This window comes from Trachurus japonicus, chromosome 9, assembly GCF_045865225.1.
Source record: "Trachurus japonicus isolate A0001 chromosome 9, Traja_1.0".
Lineage (NCBI taxonomy): Eukaryota > Metazoa > Chordata > Actinopteri > Carangiformes > Carangidae > Trachurus > Trachurus japonicus.
In genome coordinates, this window is record NC_140915.1 from 1,175,868 (window position 1) to 1,195,670 (window position 19,803).

At 41.2% G+C, this 19,803-nt stretch overlaps 1 protein-coding gene across 2 annotated transcripts in view; it reads left to right on the top strand.

Annotated features, from left to right (window-relative positions):
• Window positions 1–2,675: 2,675 nt before the first annotated feature.
• The window catches only part of fhip2b (FHF complex subunit HOOK interacting protein 2B), a 32,675-nt gene continuing 15,547 nt past the window's right edge, over window positions 2,676–19,803 (top strand). Inside the window, exons 1-9 of one of the 2 annotated variants that reach the window (XM_085785676.1) lie at window positions 2,676–2,826; window positions 4,968–5,046; window positions 5,247–5,332; window positions 6,600–6,680; window positions 6,784–6,888; window positions 8,265–8,384; window positions 19,040–19,077; window positions 19,174–19,312; window positions 19,490–19,710. In XM_085785676.1, the coding sequence (XP_085641802.1) occupies window positions 2,776–2,826; window positions 4,968–5,046; window positions 5,247–5,332; window positions 6,600–6,680; window positions 6,784–6,888; window positions 8,265–8,384; window positions 19,040–19,077; window positions 19,174–19,312; window positions 19,490–19,710 (920 nt within the window). In that variant the 5' untranslated portion in view covers window positions 2,676–2,775. Of the gene's footprint in view, window positions 2,827–4,967; window positions 5,047–5,246; window positions 5,333–6,599; window positions 6,681–6,783; window positions 6,889–8,264; window positions 8,385–19,039; window positions 19,313–19,489; window positions 19,711–19,803 lie in introns of both variants that reach the window. The other variant, XM_085785675.1, reaches the window with a different exon arrangement.

The following is a 19,803-nucleotide window of genomic DNA, read 5'->3' on the forward strand; positions in this document are numbered from 1 at the left end:
GCTGTTTCATCACAGTCTCATTATTTATTTATTTATATAATATCATGTGACGGTGTCTGGTCACGTGCTGCTGCTCCAGCTGCTTTGTTGATAGTGGTTGTCTGTTGTTGTTGTTTTTATCCTTGCCTATATTAATATCAATCTAAAGGACTAGCTTTGAGCAGCGTATTGTGACGGTTTCAGTAGGAGTTTTAGTGGGGGGGGGTTTGGGGGTTTGGGGGTACCAACCAGGTCTCTCTCCTGGTACGTTAGATATGTTTTTTTTTAGTCAGTCTTTGTTTTGTCGTTTTACCCACTGTTAATTTCATACACAAAAAACCACACAAAGGAAATATATTTATATATATAAATATATAAATGTATATATGTAGCCTATATAAATATATATTCCCTAAACCCAGAAAAACCATTAATAACAACAAGCACTCAATGCAACACAAAATGTAACCCAACACAGCTGTATTCACACAATATAAACAACAATACAGCAGACAGCAATAATCTAAAGTTCAGTTCAACTCTGCACTTTATTTTGAAGATGAAAAAAACTCTTCGTGAGAGGGAAAAAAAACCCACCGTTTCCGGGGAAACAAAAAACACCAGGCCGAGTAGGAACGAAAAAAAACCCTGTTACAGAAGAGGGAAAAAAACCACAACTCGGTACCTGGGAGCGACAGTCAGTCGTCTGTGGATCGAGCCAGGAGGGAAATCCAGGGGACAGCGCGGACACGGAGGAGAGGAGAGGAGAGGAGAGGAGAGGAGGGGAGTGCGTTCAGGGTCCGGTTCACAGAGGAGCGAGAGGGTGCGTGAAACGAGCAGGACCAGTGGTGTGCACAGGGGGGGCAGGGGGGGCGCGGCCCAAATACAAAATACATGCTAAGTGCCCTCTAGGAGCCAAACGTGTGCTAAAGTGTCCTCTTGGGAGCCAAAATACATGTTAAAACAGGCCAAATCGGCGTCTTAAGGTATTGATATTATAAAACAGGCCAAATCGACGTTAAAAAAGACCCATTTTTTTTCGCCGCCAACCTGTGGTCGCCGGCCAAACGCACCATGTCACTACAGTCTCACTTTTTGTCATTTTCTGAAACTTGGCAGCCCTGAAAGTGCCCTCTAGGAGCCACATCTAGGAGCCAAAAAATGTGGTAAAATGGTCTTTAGGAGCCAAAACGTGTGCTAAAGTGCCCTCTTGGGGGCCAAAACACGTGTTAAAACAGGCCATTGACGTTTTTTTAGTCTTAAGGTATCAATATTAAAACAGGCCAAATCGACAAGTTTTGTGCAATGGTATGGAAATGTTTGTATTGTTTGTTAAGTGGATGTTTGTGTTTTTATAGTGTGGCAGGGGCGGTGCGTGGCGCAGTGGGTAGAGCGGCTGCCCCATGTAGAGGCTACAGTCCTCGCCGCAGGCGTCCCCGGTTCGAATTCCGCGTCGGGCAGACCTTTCCTGCGTGTCATTCCCCCTCTCTCTGCCTCCCCATTTCCTGTCTATCTCTACTGTCATCACTATCAAATAAAGGCAAAAAAAAAAAGCCGAAAAAAAAAAAATATATATATATATATATACTTATAGTGTGGCAAAGCAGTTTCCCCTTGGGGATCAATAAAGTTTTCTAATCTAATCTGCTCCAGCTGCTTGGGTCTTTTTTTTTTTTTTTAAATATAAAAGTATAAATATACAAAGAGTATAGAAGTATCATGCATCCATGTAAAGAAAAGCATATTAATTAAATAACATTTTTTCCAAAATAAAGTTTGGCCTTTGGCATTTTGATAAAGTTCCTTCAAAAAGAGTGTAAAATTTGGCTTGATGTCAGTCCAGTTTTTTGTCTGTATATATGAAATTTACCTAAAAATAAAACAAGCTGTACAAAAAAATGTTCATAATTTTCCATTTGGTTGTTTTCAAAGGAAAGAAAAACGTCCTTTTCATGCAGTTGTAGCTACTGAATGTCCACTTTTCTTTTCAATAAAGTTTTGTACATTCAACCAAAACATTTGAGAATATAAACAGTGAAAAAATAAAATGCTACTCGGGTCTGTGACGTCATTAACAGCTCCCTGTTTGTTAGAGAGAAACTCTTATTTGATTTCAAAGAAAATTAACTAGGCTATGTACTATAGTAAACCTTTATGTTTTATTGGGGAAGTTTCATATCCATAAATGCAAATTTTCAGAATTCTTCACCATCATCAAGTTGTTTTTGATTGAAGTTGATTATTATTTTAAGTCTCTTAATGTAATTACAAACAAGAAATGTATATTCATAATGAACATACATTCAGAAATGTTTAAAGAATAATCTGTCACAATAACTATTATTGTAATTTTCATGGGATAGGATACGAGGTCTGTCACCAAATGTATTTTCCTTTATTCCTTATTTCCTTGATTGTTTTGTTCTCTTTTATTTAACTTTTGTTATAGCCTACTGTCATAAAATTGTGACTTTACTGTTACTGTTGTAACGAAATGTGAGCTGGAAAGACTGAAATGTTGTTGTTGTTGTTACAACTTTAAATAAAGTTGAAAAAAAAAATAGAAACTCTTATTTTAAAAAAGAAAAGAAAAAAGAAACTCTTATTTTGAAACCCCCCTCCCTCCCTCCACCCGGGCTGTGTTTTACTCTGAAAAGCCGCTCCCCGGAAGTGTGTGTCTGTTGACAGTGGGTCAGCTGAGTGAACTAGTTGTCAACATGTCCCAGTGAACCGATCAGCTGATCACTGATCACTGTTCGATTCCTCTGCGGGTCTGAGCCGGTGGCGCGAGGCCGGATGGAGACGTTCAACAAGCTCACGAGCCTGCTGCTGCACGCGCTGGAGACGGTGGGTTAGCATGTAGCATGTAGCATGTTAGCTTCTGTTAGCATGTTAGCTTCTGTTAGCATGTTAGCTCCGTGAGTTAGAAAGTTGTTTAGGAACAAGTCGCTCCGGTCTCCGTGTGACGTGGTTCTCTCCTGACTCCGCCCCTTCCGGCTGCAGCGTCATTAAAGGACAGTTCCACTCAAACTCAACCTGGGCTCTAGTTTCTAATATTTCAGCTCTAACAGAATGAATGTGTAGATTGTCTTGTTATTCTCCTGTCCTGCAGTAGTTGGGGCCACGGGGCCATCGCACCGAGCACTGGCCCCAACAGCTATGAAATAGCTGATTCTGTGGATTTTTTCCTACATCTTCCGGACTATTTTCGATTCGCTACTTCAAATTATATATCAAAACGTATGTTCGGGATCGGTGTGCTATTAGCCTACTTTTCTCAACAGAATACAAATTTTTCGCAACTAACTGTGCGTTCACACCAAAAGCTTCAAAAGCGTCAAAAACGCTCGAGGGTGGGCGTCAGACAAGACAGCTCCCAAAACGGCAAAATATTTTCAGCCGCTTTGGCCGCTCGTCACATGACTGACGTCAAAGTTCGATCGTGCTGGTCATTGGGGAGCCGAAATACAAAAAAAAGAAAAAAAAGGCAGCCGACGGACATCTCTATTCTGACAGGCTGCCGCCGGTTGTTGCTGAACCGCGTCATAGCTAATTACCATAAAGTTAAACCTGGCTCAACTTCTCATCTGGTGACGCTTTGGACACTTTGGAAGCTTTGGACGCTCGGTGTCGCCGGCTCTCATTGAAAATGAATTGACTTCCGGCGTTTTGACGCTTTGGAAGCTTTTGGTGTGAACGCACAGTTACATTGTGAAAAACTGCGAAAAATTTTGCATCAAAGTCAATGGGACAGGCGAAAAAGAACAGTCATTTGAGTTTAACAAACGTCTACTGCTCAGGCATACTTTCACCTAGAGACTCCATTTAAACTTTAAACAGTAGACACAAGTCTTGTGTATTGTCGTATTACTCCACGTTTTGATAGGTCATATAGTTTTTGATCAATCCCTGATCAATGACCATGATCATTTTTGGAGAAATTATGAGTTTATAATGGGTGTGTATTGCACGGAATGTTCGTGTCAGAGTGCGTGACATCATCGGTTAGAGTGGGAGAAGTTGTCTGAAATCGTCAGAAACTTTTCTCTTTCCACGCTCCTCCCGGACACAATTTACACTCTACACACATGATTTTTTTTCCAAAGTTGTAGACAAACTTGTTCTGTCTCTCACCATGTGCTCAAAATATCAGAGAGACTTACAGAATTTAAACTCTGAGCCTCTTAAGTGCGGCCACGTCTGTCTCTGCTCCTCATTGACTCCAATACAAATATTTTCTGAGAGAAGCAGAACGGCCTGATGTTTTAAACTTGCAAGTGTCTCCAAAATATTTACTGTAGAAACACCAAAGTCACACCAAATCGTTCAGGAAGTCCTTGTGACGCTCACGGTCTGTGTTTTGTTCTGATAGGAGTTACCGTTTTCTCATGCTAAGCCTAAATGTGAGACCGGTGCAGAGGCAGAAAATCACTCTTTTTCTCCACGTTTCTGTCTGTCTCAGCCTGGGGGGCCCCTATCGTCATTGGCAACCACCTCAAGTCGCCGTGGTAACCTCTGATTCTCAGGCCAGAGCTCGTTAACTTCATAAACAATCCACCTGGAGCCACACATAACACCATGACGTTACTGACTAACTGATGTGTCCTTATTTGTCTGTCCTCACCTGTCTGTCTCTACCTGTCTGTCTCTACCTGTCTGTCTTTATTTCGCACATTCTGTGACAAACTGTAAACTGTTTTCTTGTCTGTAACAACATCTATTGCACGTCTGTCCGTCCTGGGTGAGGGATCCCTCCTCTGTTGCTCACCCTGAGCTTTCTCCTGGTTTTCCCTGTTAAAAGGGTTTTCCATGGAGTTTTTCCTCAGTGGATGTGAGGGTCTAAGGACAGAGGATGTTGTTATGATGCCATGTAAAGCCCTTTGAGACAAACTGTTTGTAAAAACGGGCTATACAAATAAAATTGCTTTGCTTTGCTTTGCTTCACCTGTCTGTCTTCACCTGTCTCGCTGTACCTGTCTGTCTCTCAGAGGGAGCCCACCGTCCAGCTGTTGGATTCCTTCATTGATCACTGGAAATCGATCACAAACTACTACATTGAGACGACAGGTGAGGAGGAGGGAGAGAGACGGGGGTGGGGGGGGATGTCAGAGAGTGTCCTTCTCATGTGACTGTGTGTGTGTGTGTGTGTGTGTGTGTGTGTGTGTGTGTGTGTGTGTGTGTGTGTGTGTGTGTGTGTGTGTGTGTGTGTGTGTGTGTGTGTGTGTGTGTGTGTGTGTGTGTGTGTGACTGTGTGTGTGTGTGTGTAGATGACAGCCGTCCAGTCAAACAGACAGAGATCCCCTGGCGGCTCAGACAGATGTTGGACATCCTGGTGTACGAGGAGAAACAACAGGTAACAGCTGCTCGATGTGTATTAATAAAGAGCTGAAGCAGAGGCAAGAAAGTAACGGTCGCCATGGGAACTCAACTCAGAAAAAGTCTCCATGTGAGTGTGATGATAAAACTCTCTGAGCTCGACCTGTTTAAAACACCACGGTTCATGAAGAGAAACCAGCAGTTTGTTGTAAAACTATTGTAGAATAAAACTCTCTCTGTAGTCCGTAGAGCGTCTTCACACTAAATACATTCTTCTGTTGCCGTGACAACAAACTGCTGGTTTCTCTTCATGAACCGTGGTGTTTTAAACAGGTAGAGCTCAGAGAGTTTTATCATCACACTATTCACTCACATTAGAAATAAAACTTTGACTCCTGTTCACTCACATGGAGACTTTTTCTGAGTTGAGTTCCCATGGCGACGTTACTTCCTGCTTCCGCTTAGGCTCTCTATTGACCGACTCTTCTTGTTGTTTACATTCTACTTCCGGGTAGAAAACCAGTAGTAACGAACGAGAGTTTAGCTATATATCATATTTTTCACGCCCTATCACCGTTTAGACAAATCTGAAATGATTGAAGAAACATTACTATTTCTGTGTGTGTGTTTTGTGTTGCTATGTGTTGTATTTATTCAGTTTGGGGGAATCACAGTGTCTAGAAAGCATCAGTGGCTCAGCTGACAGGGACAGCTAACGGTAGCTAAGCTAGCTAAGCTAACGGTAGCTAAGCTAATGGTGGTAGCTAAGCTAACGGTAGTTAAGCTAACGGTAGTTAAGCTAACGGCGGTAGCTAAGCTAACGGTAGCTAAGCTAACAGTAGCTAAGCTAACAGCAGGACGTCAGCTGTTAAAACCCTCCCGTTGTGGGACACGACATGAAACTACTCCAGTTAGCTCAGTCATGTTGCAACTCAGATATCCGCTGGAGAAAATATTTGTTCATGGAGCGTTTATTGAGTCACTGAGTTATTAAAGTTAAACAGGTAGCTAACCGTTAGCCCGGCTAATCTATGATAACCATGACTAATTACAAACATGTGCTCACGTAAATAGTAATGTTTGTCCAATCATTGGTTTTATAAACTTTACAAACATCAGATTAGTCTAAACGGTGATATAGTGACATGAAAAAGTAGATATATATAGTGAAACTCTCGTCCGTCACTATTGTTCTCATGCTGGTTTTCTACCTGGAAGTAGTTGGAAACAACAAGGTGATTAGTCCTATTGATCCAGACACTGTGTATTGATCAGTGATGTATTGATACTGTGTACTGATCCAGGTGGAGGACACAGGAGTGTGTATGGAGTATCTGCTGCAGCACAAACTGCTGGAGACTCTGGTCACGCTGGGAAAAGCTCAGGTAACGTCACCTGGACCTGAGGTCAAAGGTCAGACAGGTTAGAGGAGGAGGAGGATGATGTCGTCACTAACTAACCCCCCCCTGCCCCCCCCCCCCCCCCCAGTACCCCCCGGGGATGTCCCAGCAGGTGCTGCTGTTCTTCTCCAAGCTGCTGTCTCAGGTGCAGAAACCGGTGCTGCACCTGGTCAACGTCTACAGACCTGTACAGGTGAACACACACACACACACACACACACACACAAACACACACACACACTGGTTGTGTCCTAAACCCCTCCCTCCTCCCTCCTCCCTACTCACTATATAGCCTAGTGAATTCAATATAGTGACTCACTGGTCAAATGAAAAAACACTTTTGGACACTACTCCTCCGCACAGTTAATGACGTATCACGAAACGTTCCGACTGCATTCGTAACGGCCGGTGTAGCATAGATCTACGGATGTACCAACATGAAAAAAGAGGAGTAAAGCAATATATTAAGCGGTAATATATATATTTAAGCATCAAAGATGTTCTATCAAACCCACATAGTTTGAAACCACGTTCAAAACACACACAGCCAGTGTCACAACTAAGCATAAAGTCCGCTAGCTTAATGCTAACGTATAATGTAAAACACCATAGACGGGCTAACAGAAATTAGCCTCGCTATCCAGAGTCTGTGGTCAGTTTATAACGCTTGTTAGGAAATTTGCTCCGACGTTTGTTGTGGGAGTCTGAGGAAGCTGCAACCGGACAACTCTGACAGCTGGACACATTTACTGATGCTGCTGCACTACTGCATTTATTTGGTAGCTACACCGGTCACTACTGCATTTATTTGGTAGCTACACCGGTCACTACTTCATTTATTTGGTAGCTACACCGGTCACTACTGCATTTATTTGGTAGCTACACCGGTCACTACTTCATTTATTTGGTAGCTACACCGGTCACTACTTCATTTATTTGGTAGCTACACCGGTCACTACTGCATTTATTTGGTAGCTACACCGGTCACTACTGCATTTATTTGGTAGCTACACCGGTCACTACTTCATTTATTTGGTAGCTACACCGGTCACTACTTCATTTATTTGGTAGCTACACTGGTCACTACTGCATTTATTTGGTAGCTACACCGGTCGCTACTTCATTTATTTGGTAGCTACACCGGTCACTACTGCATTTATTTGGTAGCTACACCGGTCACTACTGCATTTATTTGGTAGCTACACCGGTCACTACTGCATTTATTTGGTAGCTACACCGGTCACTACTTCATTTATCTGGTAGCTACACCGGTCACTACTGCATTTATTTGGTAGCTACACCGGTCACTACTTCATTTATTTGGTAGCTACACCGGTCACTACTGCATTTATTTGGTAGCTACACCGGTCACTACTGCATTTATTTGGTAGCTACACCGGTCACTACTGCATTTATTTGGTAGCTACACCGGTCACTACTTCATTTATCTGGTAGCTACTAGATAGTGAGTGGGGGGATTAGGACACAGCCACTGACTCTCATTTTATCTTGAGCTGACACATGAACGATGATGTCACTGTGACATCACCTCTGCTCCGCCCCTCTCAGAAGCTGATTCGTCTCTGTGCACTTCCTGGATCCCAGACAGAGAAGGAAGAAGCTCAGTTCCTATTGGTCGTCTGCTCCAGAGTCAAACAGGACCCACAAGTGCTCAAATGTGTCTTAGAGGTAACCAGCAGTTAACCAGCAGTTAACCAGCAGTTAACCAGCAGTTAACCAGCAGTTAACCAGCAGTTAACCATCAGTTAACCAGCAGTTAACCAGCAGTTAACCATCAGTTAACCATCAGTTAACCAGCGGTTAACCAGCGGTTAACCAGCAGTTAACCAACAGTCAACCAGCAGTCAACCAGCAGTCAACCAGCTGTTAACCAGCAGTTAACCAGCAGTTAACCAGCAGTTAACCAACAGTTAACCAACAGTTAACCAACAGTTAACCAGTAGTTAACCAACAGTTAACCAACAGTTAACCAACAGTTAACCAGCAGTTAACCAGTAGTTAACCAGCTGTTAACCAGCAGTTAACCAGCAGTTAACCAACAGTTAACCAACAGTTAACCAACAGTTAACCAGTAGTTAACCAACAGTTAACCAACAGTTAACCAGTAGTTAACCAACAGTTAACCAGCAGTTAACCAACAGTTAACCAACAGTTAACCAGCAGTTAACCAACAGTTAACCAGCAGTTAACCAGTAGTTAACCAACAGTTAACCAGCAGTTAACCAGCTGTTATACAGCAGTTAACCAGTAGTTAACCAGTAGTTAACTAACATTTAACCAGCAGTTAACTAGCAGTTAACCAACAGTTAACCAGCAGTTAACCAGCAGTTAACCAGCAGTTAACTAACATTTAACCAGCAGTTAACTAGCAGTTAACCAACAGTTAACCAACATTTAACCAGTAGTTAACCAACATTTAACCAACATTTAACCAACAGTTAACCAGCAGTTAACCAACAGTTAACCAACATTTAACCAGTAGTTAACCAGCAGTTAACCAACATTTAACCGACAGTTAACCAGCTGTTATACAGCAGTTAACCAGTAGTTAACCAGTAGTTAACTAACATTTAACCAGCAGTTAACTAGCAGTTAACCAACAGTTAACCAGCAGTTAACCAGCAGTTAACCAGCAGTTAACTAACATTTAACCAGCAGTTAACTAGCAGTTAACCAACAGTTAACCAACATTTAACCAGTAGTTAACCAACATTTAACCAACATTTAACCAACAGTTAACCAGCAGTTAACCAACAGTTAACCAACATTTAACCAGTAGTTAACCAGCAGTTAACCAACATTTAACCGACAGTTAACCAGCAGTTAACCAGCAGTTAACCAGCAGTTAACCAGTAGTTAACCAACAGTTAACCAGCAGTTAACCAGCAGTTAACCAGCAGTTAACCAGCAGTTAACCAGCAGTTAACCAGTAGTTAACCAGCAGTTAACCAGCAGTTAACCAACAGTTAACCAGTAGTTAACCAACAGTTAACCAGCAGTTAACCAACAGTTAACCAACAGTTAACCAGCAGTTAACCAACAGTTAACCAGCAGTTAACCAGTAGTTAACCAACAGTTAACCAGCAGTTAACCAGCTGTTATACAGCAGTTAACCAACAGTTAACCAGCAGTTAACCAGCTGTTATACAGCAGTTAACCAGTAGTTAACCAGTAGTTAACCAACATTTAACCAACATTTAACCAACAGTTAACCAGCAGTTAACCAACAGTTAACCAACATTTAACCAGTAGTTAACCAGCAGTTAACCAGTAGTTAACCAACAGTTAACCAGCAGTTAACCAGCTGTTATACAGCAGTTAACCAGTAGTTAACCAGTAGTTAACCAACATTTAACCAACATTTAACCAACAGTTAACCAGCAGTTAACCAGTAGTTAACCAGTAGTTAACTAACATTTAACCAGCAGTTAACTAGCAGTTAACCAACAGTTAACCAGCAGTTAACCAGCAGTTAACCAGCAGTTAACTAACATTTAACCAGCAGTTAACTAGCAGTTAACCAACAGTTAACCAACATTTAACCAGTAGTTAACCAACATTTAACCAACATTTAACCAACAGTTAACCAGCAGTTAACCAACAGTTAACCAACATTTAACCAGTAGTTAACCAGCAGTTAACCAACATTTAACCGACAGTTAACCAGCAGTTAACCAGCAGTTAACCAGCAGTTAACCAGTAGTTAACCAACAGTTAACCAGCAGTTAACCAGCAGTTAACCAGCAGTTAACCAGCAGTTAACCAGTAGTTAACCAGCAGTTAACCAGCAGTTAACCAACAGTTAACCAGCAGTTAACCAACAGTTAACCAACAGTTAACCAGCAGTTAACCAGCAGTTAACCAACAGTTAACCAGCAGTTAACCAACAGTTAACCAACAGTTAACCAGCAGTTAACCAGCAGTTAACCAACAGTTAACCAGCAGTTAACCAACAGTTAACCAACAGTTAACCAGCAGTTAACCAGCAGTTAACCAGCAGTTAACCAACAGTTAACCAACAGTTAACCAGCAGTTAACCAACAGTTAACCAGCAGTTAACCAGCAGTTAACCAGTAGTTAACCAGCAGTTAACCAGCAGTTAACCAACATTTAACCGACAGTTAACCAGCTGTTATACAGCAGTTAACCAGTAGTTAACCAGTAGTTAACTAACATTTAACCAGCAGTTAACTAGCAGTTAACCAACAGTTAACCAGCAGTTAACCAGCAGTTAACCAGCAGTTAACTAACATTTAACCAGCAGTTAACTAGCAGTTAACCAACAGTTAACCAACATTTAACCAGTAGTTAACCAACATTTAACCAACATTTAACCAACAGTTAACCAGCAGTTAACCAACAGTTAACCAACATTTAACCAGTAGTTAACCAGCAGTTAACCAACATTTAACCGACAGTTAACCAGCAGTTAACCAGCAGTTAACCAGCAGTTAACCAGTAGTTAACCAACAGTTAACCAGCAGTTAACCAGCAGTTAACCAGCAGTTAACCAGCAGTTAACCAGTAGTTAACCAACAGTTAACCAACATTTAACCAACAGTTAACCAGCAGTTAACCAACAGTTAACCAACATTTAACCGACAGTTAACCAACAGTTAACCAGCAGTTAACCAGCAGTTAACCAGCAGTTAACTAACATTTAACCAGCAGTTAACTAGCAGTTAACCAGCTGTTATACAGCAGTTAACCAGTAGTTAACCAGTAGTTAACCAACATTTAACCAACATTTAACCAACAGTTAACCAGCAGTTAACCAGTAGTTAACCAGTAGTTAACTAACATTTAACCAGCAGTTAACTAGCAGTTAACCAACAGTTAACCAGCAGTTAACCAGCAGTTAACCAGCAGTTAACTAACATTTAACCAGCAGTTAACTAGCAGTTAACCAACAGTTAACCAACATTTAACCAGTAGTTAACCAACATTTAACCAACATTTAACCAACAGTTAACCAGCAGTTAACCAACAGTTAACCAACATTTAACCAGTAGTTAACCAGCAGTTAACCAACATTTAACCGACAGTTAACCAGCAGTTAACCAGCAGTTAACCAGCAGTTAACCAGTAGTTAACCAACAGTTAACCAGCAGTTAACCAGTAGTTAACCAGCAGTTAACCAGCAGTTAACCAGTAGTTAACCAGCAGTTAACCAGCAGTTAACCAACAGTTAACCAGCAGTTAACCAACAGTTAACCAACAGTTAACCAGCAGTTAACCAGCAGTTAACCAACAGTTAACCAGCAGTTAACCAACAGTTAACCAACAGTTAACCAGCAGTTAACCAGCAGTTAACCAACAGTTAACCAGCAGTTAACCAACAGTTAACCAACAGTTAACCAGCAGTTAACCAACAGTTAACCAACAGTTAACCAGCAGTTAACCAGCAGTTAACCAGCAGTTAACTAACATTTAACCAGCAGTTAACTAGCAGTTAACCAACAGTTAACCAACATTTAACCAGTAGTTAACCAACATTTAACCAACATTTAACCAACAGTTAACCAGCAGTTAACCAGCAGTTAACCAGCAGTTAACCAGTAGTTAACCAACAGTTAACCAGCAGTTAACCAGCAGTTAACCAGCAGTTAACCAGCAGTTAACCAGTAGTTAACCAACAGTTAACCAACATTTAACCAACAGTTAACCAGCAGTTAACCAACAGTTAACCAACAGTTAACCAGCAGTTAACCAGCAGTTAACCAGCAGTTAACCAGTAGTTAACCAACAGTTAACCAGCAGTTAACCAGCAGTTAACCAGCAGTTAACCAGCAGTTAACCAGTAGTTAACCAGCAGTTAACCAGCAGTTAACCGACAGTTAACCAGCAGTTAACCAGCAGTTAACCAGCAGTTAACCAGTAGTTAACCAACAGTTAACCAGCAGTTAACCAGCAGTTAACCAGCAGTTAACCAGCAGTTAACCAGTAGTTAACCAGCAGTTAACCAGCAGTTAACCAACAGTTAACCAACAGTTAACCAACATTTAACCAGTAGTTAACCAACATTTAACCAACATTTAACCAACAGTTAACCAGCAGTTAACCAACAGTTAACCAACATTTAACCAACAGTTAACCAGCAGTTAACCAGCTGTTATACAGCAGTTAACCAACAGTTAACCAGCAGTTAACCAGCTGTTATACAGCAGTTAACCAGTAGTTAACCAGTAGTTAACCAACATTTAACCAACATTTAACCAACAGTTAACCAGCAGTTAACCAACAGTTAACCAACATTTAACCAGTAGTTAACCAGCAGTTAACCAGTAGTTAACCAACAGTTAACCAGCAGTTAACCAGCTGTTATACAGCAGTTAACCAGTAGTTAACCAGTAGTTAACCAACATTTAACCAACATTTAACCAACAGTTAACCAGCAGTTAACCAGTAGTTAACCAGTAGTTAACTAACATTTAACCAGCAGTTAACTAGCAGTTAACCAACAGTTAACCAGCAGTTAACCAGCAGTTAACCAGCAGTTAACTAACATTTAACCAGCAGTTAACTAGCAGTTAACCAACAGTTAACCAACATTTAACCAGTAGTTAACCAACATTTAACCAACATTTAACCAACAGTTAACCAGCAGTTAACCAACAGTTAACCAACATTTAACCAGTAGTTAACCAGCAGTTAACCAACATTTAACCGACAGTTAACCAGCAGTTAACCAGCAGTTAACCAGCAGTTAACCAGTAGTTAACCAACAGTTAACCAGCAGTTAACCAGCAGTTAACCAGCAGTTAACCAGCAGTTAACCAGTAGTTAACCAGCAGTTAACCAGCAGTTAACCAACAGTTAACCAGCAGTTAACCAACAGTTAACCAACAGTTAACCAGCAGTTAACCAGCAGTTAACCAACAGTTAACCAGCAGTTAACCAACAGTTAACCAACAGTTAACCAGCAGTTAACCAGCAGTTAACCAACAGTTAACCAGCAGTTAACCAACAGTTAACCAACAGTTAACCAGCAGTTAACCAGCAGTTAACCAGCAGTTAACCAACAGTTAACCAACAGTTAACCAGCAGTTAACCAACAGTTAACCAGCAGTTAACCAGCAGTTAACCAGTAGTTAACCAGCAGTTAACCAGCAGTTAACCAACATTTAACCGACAGTTAACCAGCTGTTATACAGCAGTTAACCAGTAGTTAACCAGTAGTTAACTAACATTTAACCAGCAGTTAACTAGCAGTTAACCAACAGTTAACCAGCAGTTAACCAGCAGTTAACCAGCAGTTAACTAACATTTAACCAGCAGTTAACTAGCAGTTAACCAACAGTTAACCAACATTTAACCAGTAGTTAACCAACATTTAACCAACATTTAACCAACAGTTAACCAGCAGTTAACCAACAGTTAACCAACATTTAACCAGTAGTTAACCAGCAGTTAACCAACATTTAACCGACAGTTAACCAGCAGTTAACCAGCAGTTAACCAGCAGTTAACCAGTAGTTAACCAACAGTTAACCAGCAGTTAACCAGCAGTTAACCAGCAGTTAACCAGCAGTTAACCAGTAGTTAACCAACAGTTAACCAACATTTAACCAACAGTTAACCAGCAGTTAACCAACAGTTAACCAACATTTAACCGACAGTTAACCAACAGTTAACCAGCAGTTAACCAGCAGTTAACCAGCAGTTAACTAACATTTAACCAGCAGTTAACTAGCAGTTAACCAGCTGTTATACAGCAGTTAACCAGTAGTTAACCAGTAGTTAACCAACATTTAACCAACATTTAACCAACAGTTAACCAGCAGTTAACCAGTAGTTAACCAGTAGTTAACTAACATTTAACCAGCAGTTAACTAGCAGTTAACCAACAGTTAACCAGCAGTTAACCAGCAGTTAACCAGCAGTTAACTAACATTTAACCAGCAGTTAACTAGCAGTTAACCAACAGTTAACCAACATTTAACCAGTAGTTAACCAACATTTAACCAACATTTAACCAACAGTTAACCAGCAGTTAACCAACAGTTAACCAACATTTAACCAGTAGTTAACCAGCAGTTAACCAACATTTAACCGACAGTTAACCAGCAGTTAACCAGCAGTTAACCAGCAGTTAACCAGTAGTTAACCAGCAGTTAACCAACAGTTAACCAGCAGTTAACCAACAGTTAACCAACAGTTAACCAGCAGTTAACCAGCAGTTAACCAACAGTTAACCAGCAGTTAACCAACAGTTAACCAACAGTTAACCAGCAGTTAACCAACAGTTAACCAACAGTTAACCAGCAGTTAACCAGCAGTTAACCAGCAGTTAACTAACATTTAACCAGCAGTTAACTAGCAGTTAACCAACAGTTAACCAACATTTAACCAGTAGTTAACCAACATTTAACCAACATTTAACCAACAGTTAACCAGCAGTTAACCAGCAGTTAACCAGCAGTTAACCAGTAGTTAACCAACAGTTAACCAGCAGTTAACCAGCAGTTAACCAGCAGTTAACCAGCAGTTAACCAGTAGTTAACCAACAGTTAACCAACATTTAACCAACAGTTAACCAGCAGTTAACCAACAGTTAACCAACAGTTAACCAGCAGTTAACCAGCAGTTAACCAGCAGTTAACCAGTAGTTAACCAACAGTTAACCAGCAGTTAACCAGCAGTTAACCAGCAGTTAACCAGCAGTTAACCAGTAGTTAACCAGCAGTTAACCAGCAGTTAACCAACAGTTAACCAGCAGTTAACCAACAGTTAACCAACAGTTAACCAGCAGTTAACCAGCAGTTAACCAACAGTTAACCAGCAGTTAACCAACAGTTAACCAACAGTTAACCAGCAGTTAACCAGCAGTTAACCAGCAGTTAACCAACAGTTAACCAACAGTTAACCAGCAGTTAACCAACAGTTAACCAGCAGTTAACCAGCAGTTAACCAGTAGTTAACCAGCAGTTAACCAGCAGTTAACCAACATTTAACCGACAGTTAACCAGCTGTTATACAGCAGTTAACCAGTAGTTAACCAGTAGTTAACTAACATTTAAGCAGTTAACCAGCAGTTAACTAACATTTAACCAGCAGTTAACTAGCAGTTAACCAACAGTTAACCAACATTTAACCAGTAGTTAACCAACATTTAACCAACATTTAACCAACAGTTAACCAGCAGTTAACCAACAGTTAACCAACATTTAACCAGTAGTTAACCAGCAGTTAACCAACAGTTAACCAACAGTTAACCAGCAGTTAACCAGCAGTTAACCAACAGTTAACCAGCAGTTAACCAGCAGTTAACTAACAGTTAACCAGCAGTTAACCAACATTTAACCGACAGTTAACCAGCTGTTATACAGCAGTTAACCAGTAGTTAACCAGTAGTTAACTAACATTTAACCAGCAGTTAACTAGCAGTTAACCAACAGTTAACCAGCAGTTAACCAGCAGTTAACCAGCAGTTAACTAGCAGTTAACCAACAGTTAACCAACATTTAACCAGTAGTTAACCAACATTTAACCAACATTTAACCAACAGTTAACCAGCAGTTAACCAACAGTTAACCAACATTTAACCAGTAGTTAACCAGCAGTTAACCAGCAGTTAACCAACAGTTAACCAGCAGTTAACCAACAGTTAACCAACAGTTAACCAGCAGTTAACCAGCAGTTAACCAGCAGTTAACCAGCAGTTAACCAGTAGTTAACCAGCAGTTAACCAGCAGTTAACCAACATTTAACCGACAGTTAACCAGCTGTTATACAGCAGTTAACCAGTAGTTAACCAGTAGTTAACTAACATTTAACCAGCAGTTAACTAGCAGTTAACCAACAGTTAACCAGCAGTTAACCAGCAGTTAACCAGCAGTTAACTAACATTTAACCAGCAGTTAACTAGCAGTTAACCAACAGTTAACCAACAGTTAACCAACAGTTAACCAGCAGTTAACCAACAGTTAACCAACAGTTAACCAGCAGTTAACCAGCAGTTAACCAACAGTTAACCAACAGTTAACCAACAGTTAACCAACAGTTAACCAGCAGTTAACCAACAGTTAACCAACAGTTAACCAGCAGTTAACCAGCAGTTAACTAACAGTTAACCAGCAGTTAACTAACAGTTAACCAGCAGTTAACCAACAGTTAACCAACAGTTAACCAGCAGTTAACCAACAGTTAACCAACAGTTAACCAGCAGTTAACCAACAGTTAACCAACAGTTAACCAGCAGTTAACCAGCAGTTAACCAACAGTTAACCAACAGTTAACCAGCAGTTAACCAACAGTTAACCAGCAGTTAACCAGCAGTTAACCAGTAGTTAACCAGCAGTTAACCAGCAGTTAACCAACATTTAACCGACAGTTAACCAGCTGTTATACAGCAGTTAACCAGTAGTTAACCAGTAGTTAACTAACATTTAACCAGCAGTTAACTAGCAGTTAACCAACAGTTAACCAGCAGTTAACCAGCAGTTAACCAGCAGTTAACTAACATTTAACCAGCAGTTAACTAGCAGTTAACCAACAGTTAACCAACATTTAACCAGTAGTTAACCAGCAGTTAACCAGCAGTTAACCAACATTTAACCGACAGTTAACCAGCTGTTATACAGCAGTTAACCAGCAGTTAACCAGCAGTTAACCAGCAGTTAACCAGTAGTTAACCAACAGTTAACCAGCAGTTAACCAGCAGTTAACCAGCAGTTAACCAGCAGTTAACCAGTAGTTAACCAGCAGTTAACCAGCAGTTAACCAACAGTTAACCAGCAGTTAACCAACAGTTAACCAACAGTTAACCAGCAGTTAACCAGCAGTTAACCAGCAGTTAACCAACAGTTAACCAGCAGTTAACCAACAGTTAACCAACAGTTAACCAACAGTTAACCAACAGTTAACCAGCAGTTAACCAGCAGTTAACCAGCAGTTAACCAACAGTTAACCAACAGTTAACCAGCAGTTAACCAACAGTTAACCAACAGTTAACCAACAGTTAACCAACAGTTAACCAGCAGTTAACCAACAGTTAACCAACAGTTAACCAGCAGTTAACCAGCAGTTAACCAACAGTTAACCAACAGTTAACCAGCTGTTATACAGCAGTTAACCAGTAGTTAACCAGTAGTTAACTAACATTTAACCAGCAGTTAACCAGCAGTTAACTAACAGTTAACCAGCAGTTAACCAACATTTAACCGACAGTTAACCAGCTGTTATACAGCAGTTAACCAGTAGTTAACCAGTAGTTAACTAACATTTAACCAGCAGTTAACTAGCAGTTAACCAACAGTTAACCAGCAGTTAACCAGCAGTTAACCAGCAGTTAACCAACAGTTAACCAACAGTTAACCAGCAGTTAACCAGCAGTTAACCAGCAGTTAACCAACAGTTAACCAACAGTTAACCAGCAGTTAACCAACAGTTAACCAGCAGTTAACCAGCAGTTAACCAGTAGTTAACCAGCAGTTAACCAGCAGTTAACCAACATTTAACCGACAGTTAACCAGCTGTTATACAGCAGTTAACCAGTAGTTAACCAGTAGTTAACTAACATTTAACCAGCAGTTAACTAGCAGTTAACCAACAGTTAACCAGCAGTTAACCAGCAGTTAACCAGCAGTTAACTAACATTTAACCAGCAGTTAACTAGCAGTTAACCAACAGTTAACCAACAGTTAACCAACAGTTAACCAGCAGTTAACCAACAGTTAACCAACAGTTAACCAGCAGTTAACCAGCAGTTAACCAACAGTTAACCAACAGTTAACCAACAGTTAACCAACAGTTAACCAGCAGTTAACCAACAGTTAACCAACAGTTAACCAGCAGTTAACCAGCAGTTAACTAACAGTTAACCAGCAGTTAACTAACAGTTAACCAGCAGTTAACCAACAGTTAACCAACAGTTAACCAGCAGTTAACCAACAGTTAACCAACAGTTAACCAGCAGTTAACCAACAGTTAACCAACAGTTAACCAGCAGTTAACCAACAGTTAACCAACAGTTAACCAGCAGTTAACCAGCAGTTAACTAACAGTTAACCAGCAGTTAACCAGCAGTTAACTAACAGTTAACCAGCAGTTAACTAACAGTTAACCAGCAGTTAACCAACAGTTAACCAACAGTTAACCAGCAGTTAACCAACAGTTAACCAACAGTTAACCAGCAGTTAACCAACAGTTAACCAACAGTTAACCAACAGTTAACCAACAGTTAACCAGCAGTTAACCAACAGTTAACCAACAGTTAACCAGCAGTTAACCAACAGTTAACCAACAGTTAACCAGCAGTTAACCAACAGTTAACCAACAGTTAACTAACATTTAACCAAAACAAACTGTTGTTGTGTCATCAGGTCGTTGACCAACCAGCAGCCAGGACTCCAGCCTCTGACCAATCACAGCCCTGCTCCTCCAGCCAATCACAGCCCTGCTCCTCCAGCCAATCACAGCCCTGCTCCTCCAGCCAATCACAGCCCTGCTCCTCCAGCCAATCACAGCCCTGCTCCTCCAACCACACTGCAGAGACTCCTCCCTCCTCCAGCCAATCAGCTTCCTCTGAGCCCGGTGCCGTCCAATCAGAGAGCAGCAGCCTGCTGACGGCTCTGCTGCAGCTCACCAAGAGTCAGGTCAGTTCACCAGACAACGGTTACTGATTATTGATTATCAGTGGATGTGTCAGTGATTATTGATTATCAGTGGATGTGTCAGTGATTATTGATTATCAGTGGATGTGTCAGTGATTATTGATTATCAGTGGATGTGTCAGTGATTATTGATATTGATCAGTGACCATCTCTCCCCAGAGATCGTCCGTCAGCCTGAAGGCCTATGAGAGCCTGCTGCTGCTCTCGGGGCTGCAGCCTGAGCTCCAGTCTGAGCTCCAGCCTGGACCGGGGGAGCTGCTCTCCCTTCAGGCCCAGCTGGGGCAGCTGCTGGCTGGGCGGCTGGCGGAGCTCTACTCCCTGCTGCCTCTGGAGAGTCTGGATGCTGGAGAGGCCCAGAGCTGGCCACACACACCCTGGAGGTACACACACACACACACACACACACACACACACACACACACACACACACACACACACACACACACACACACACACCCTGGAGGTACACACAC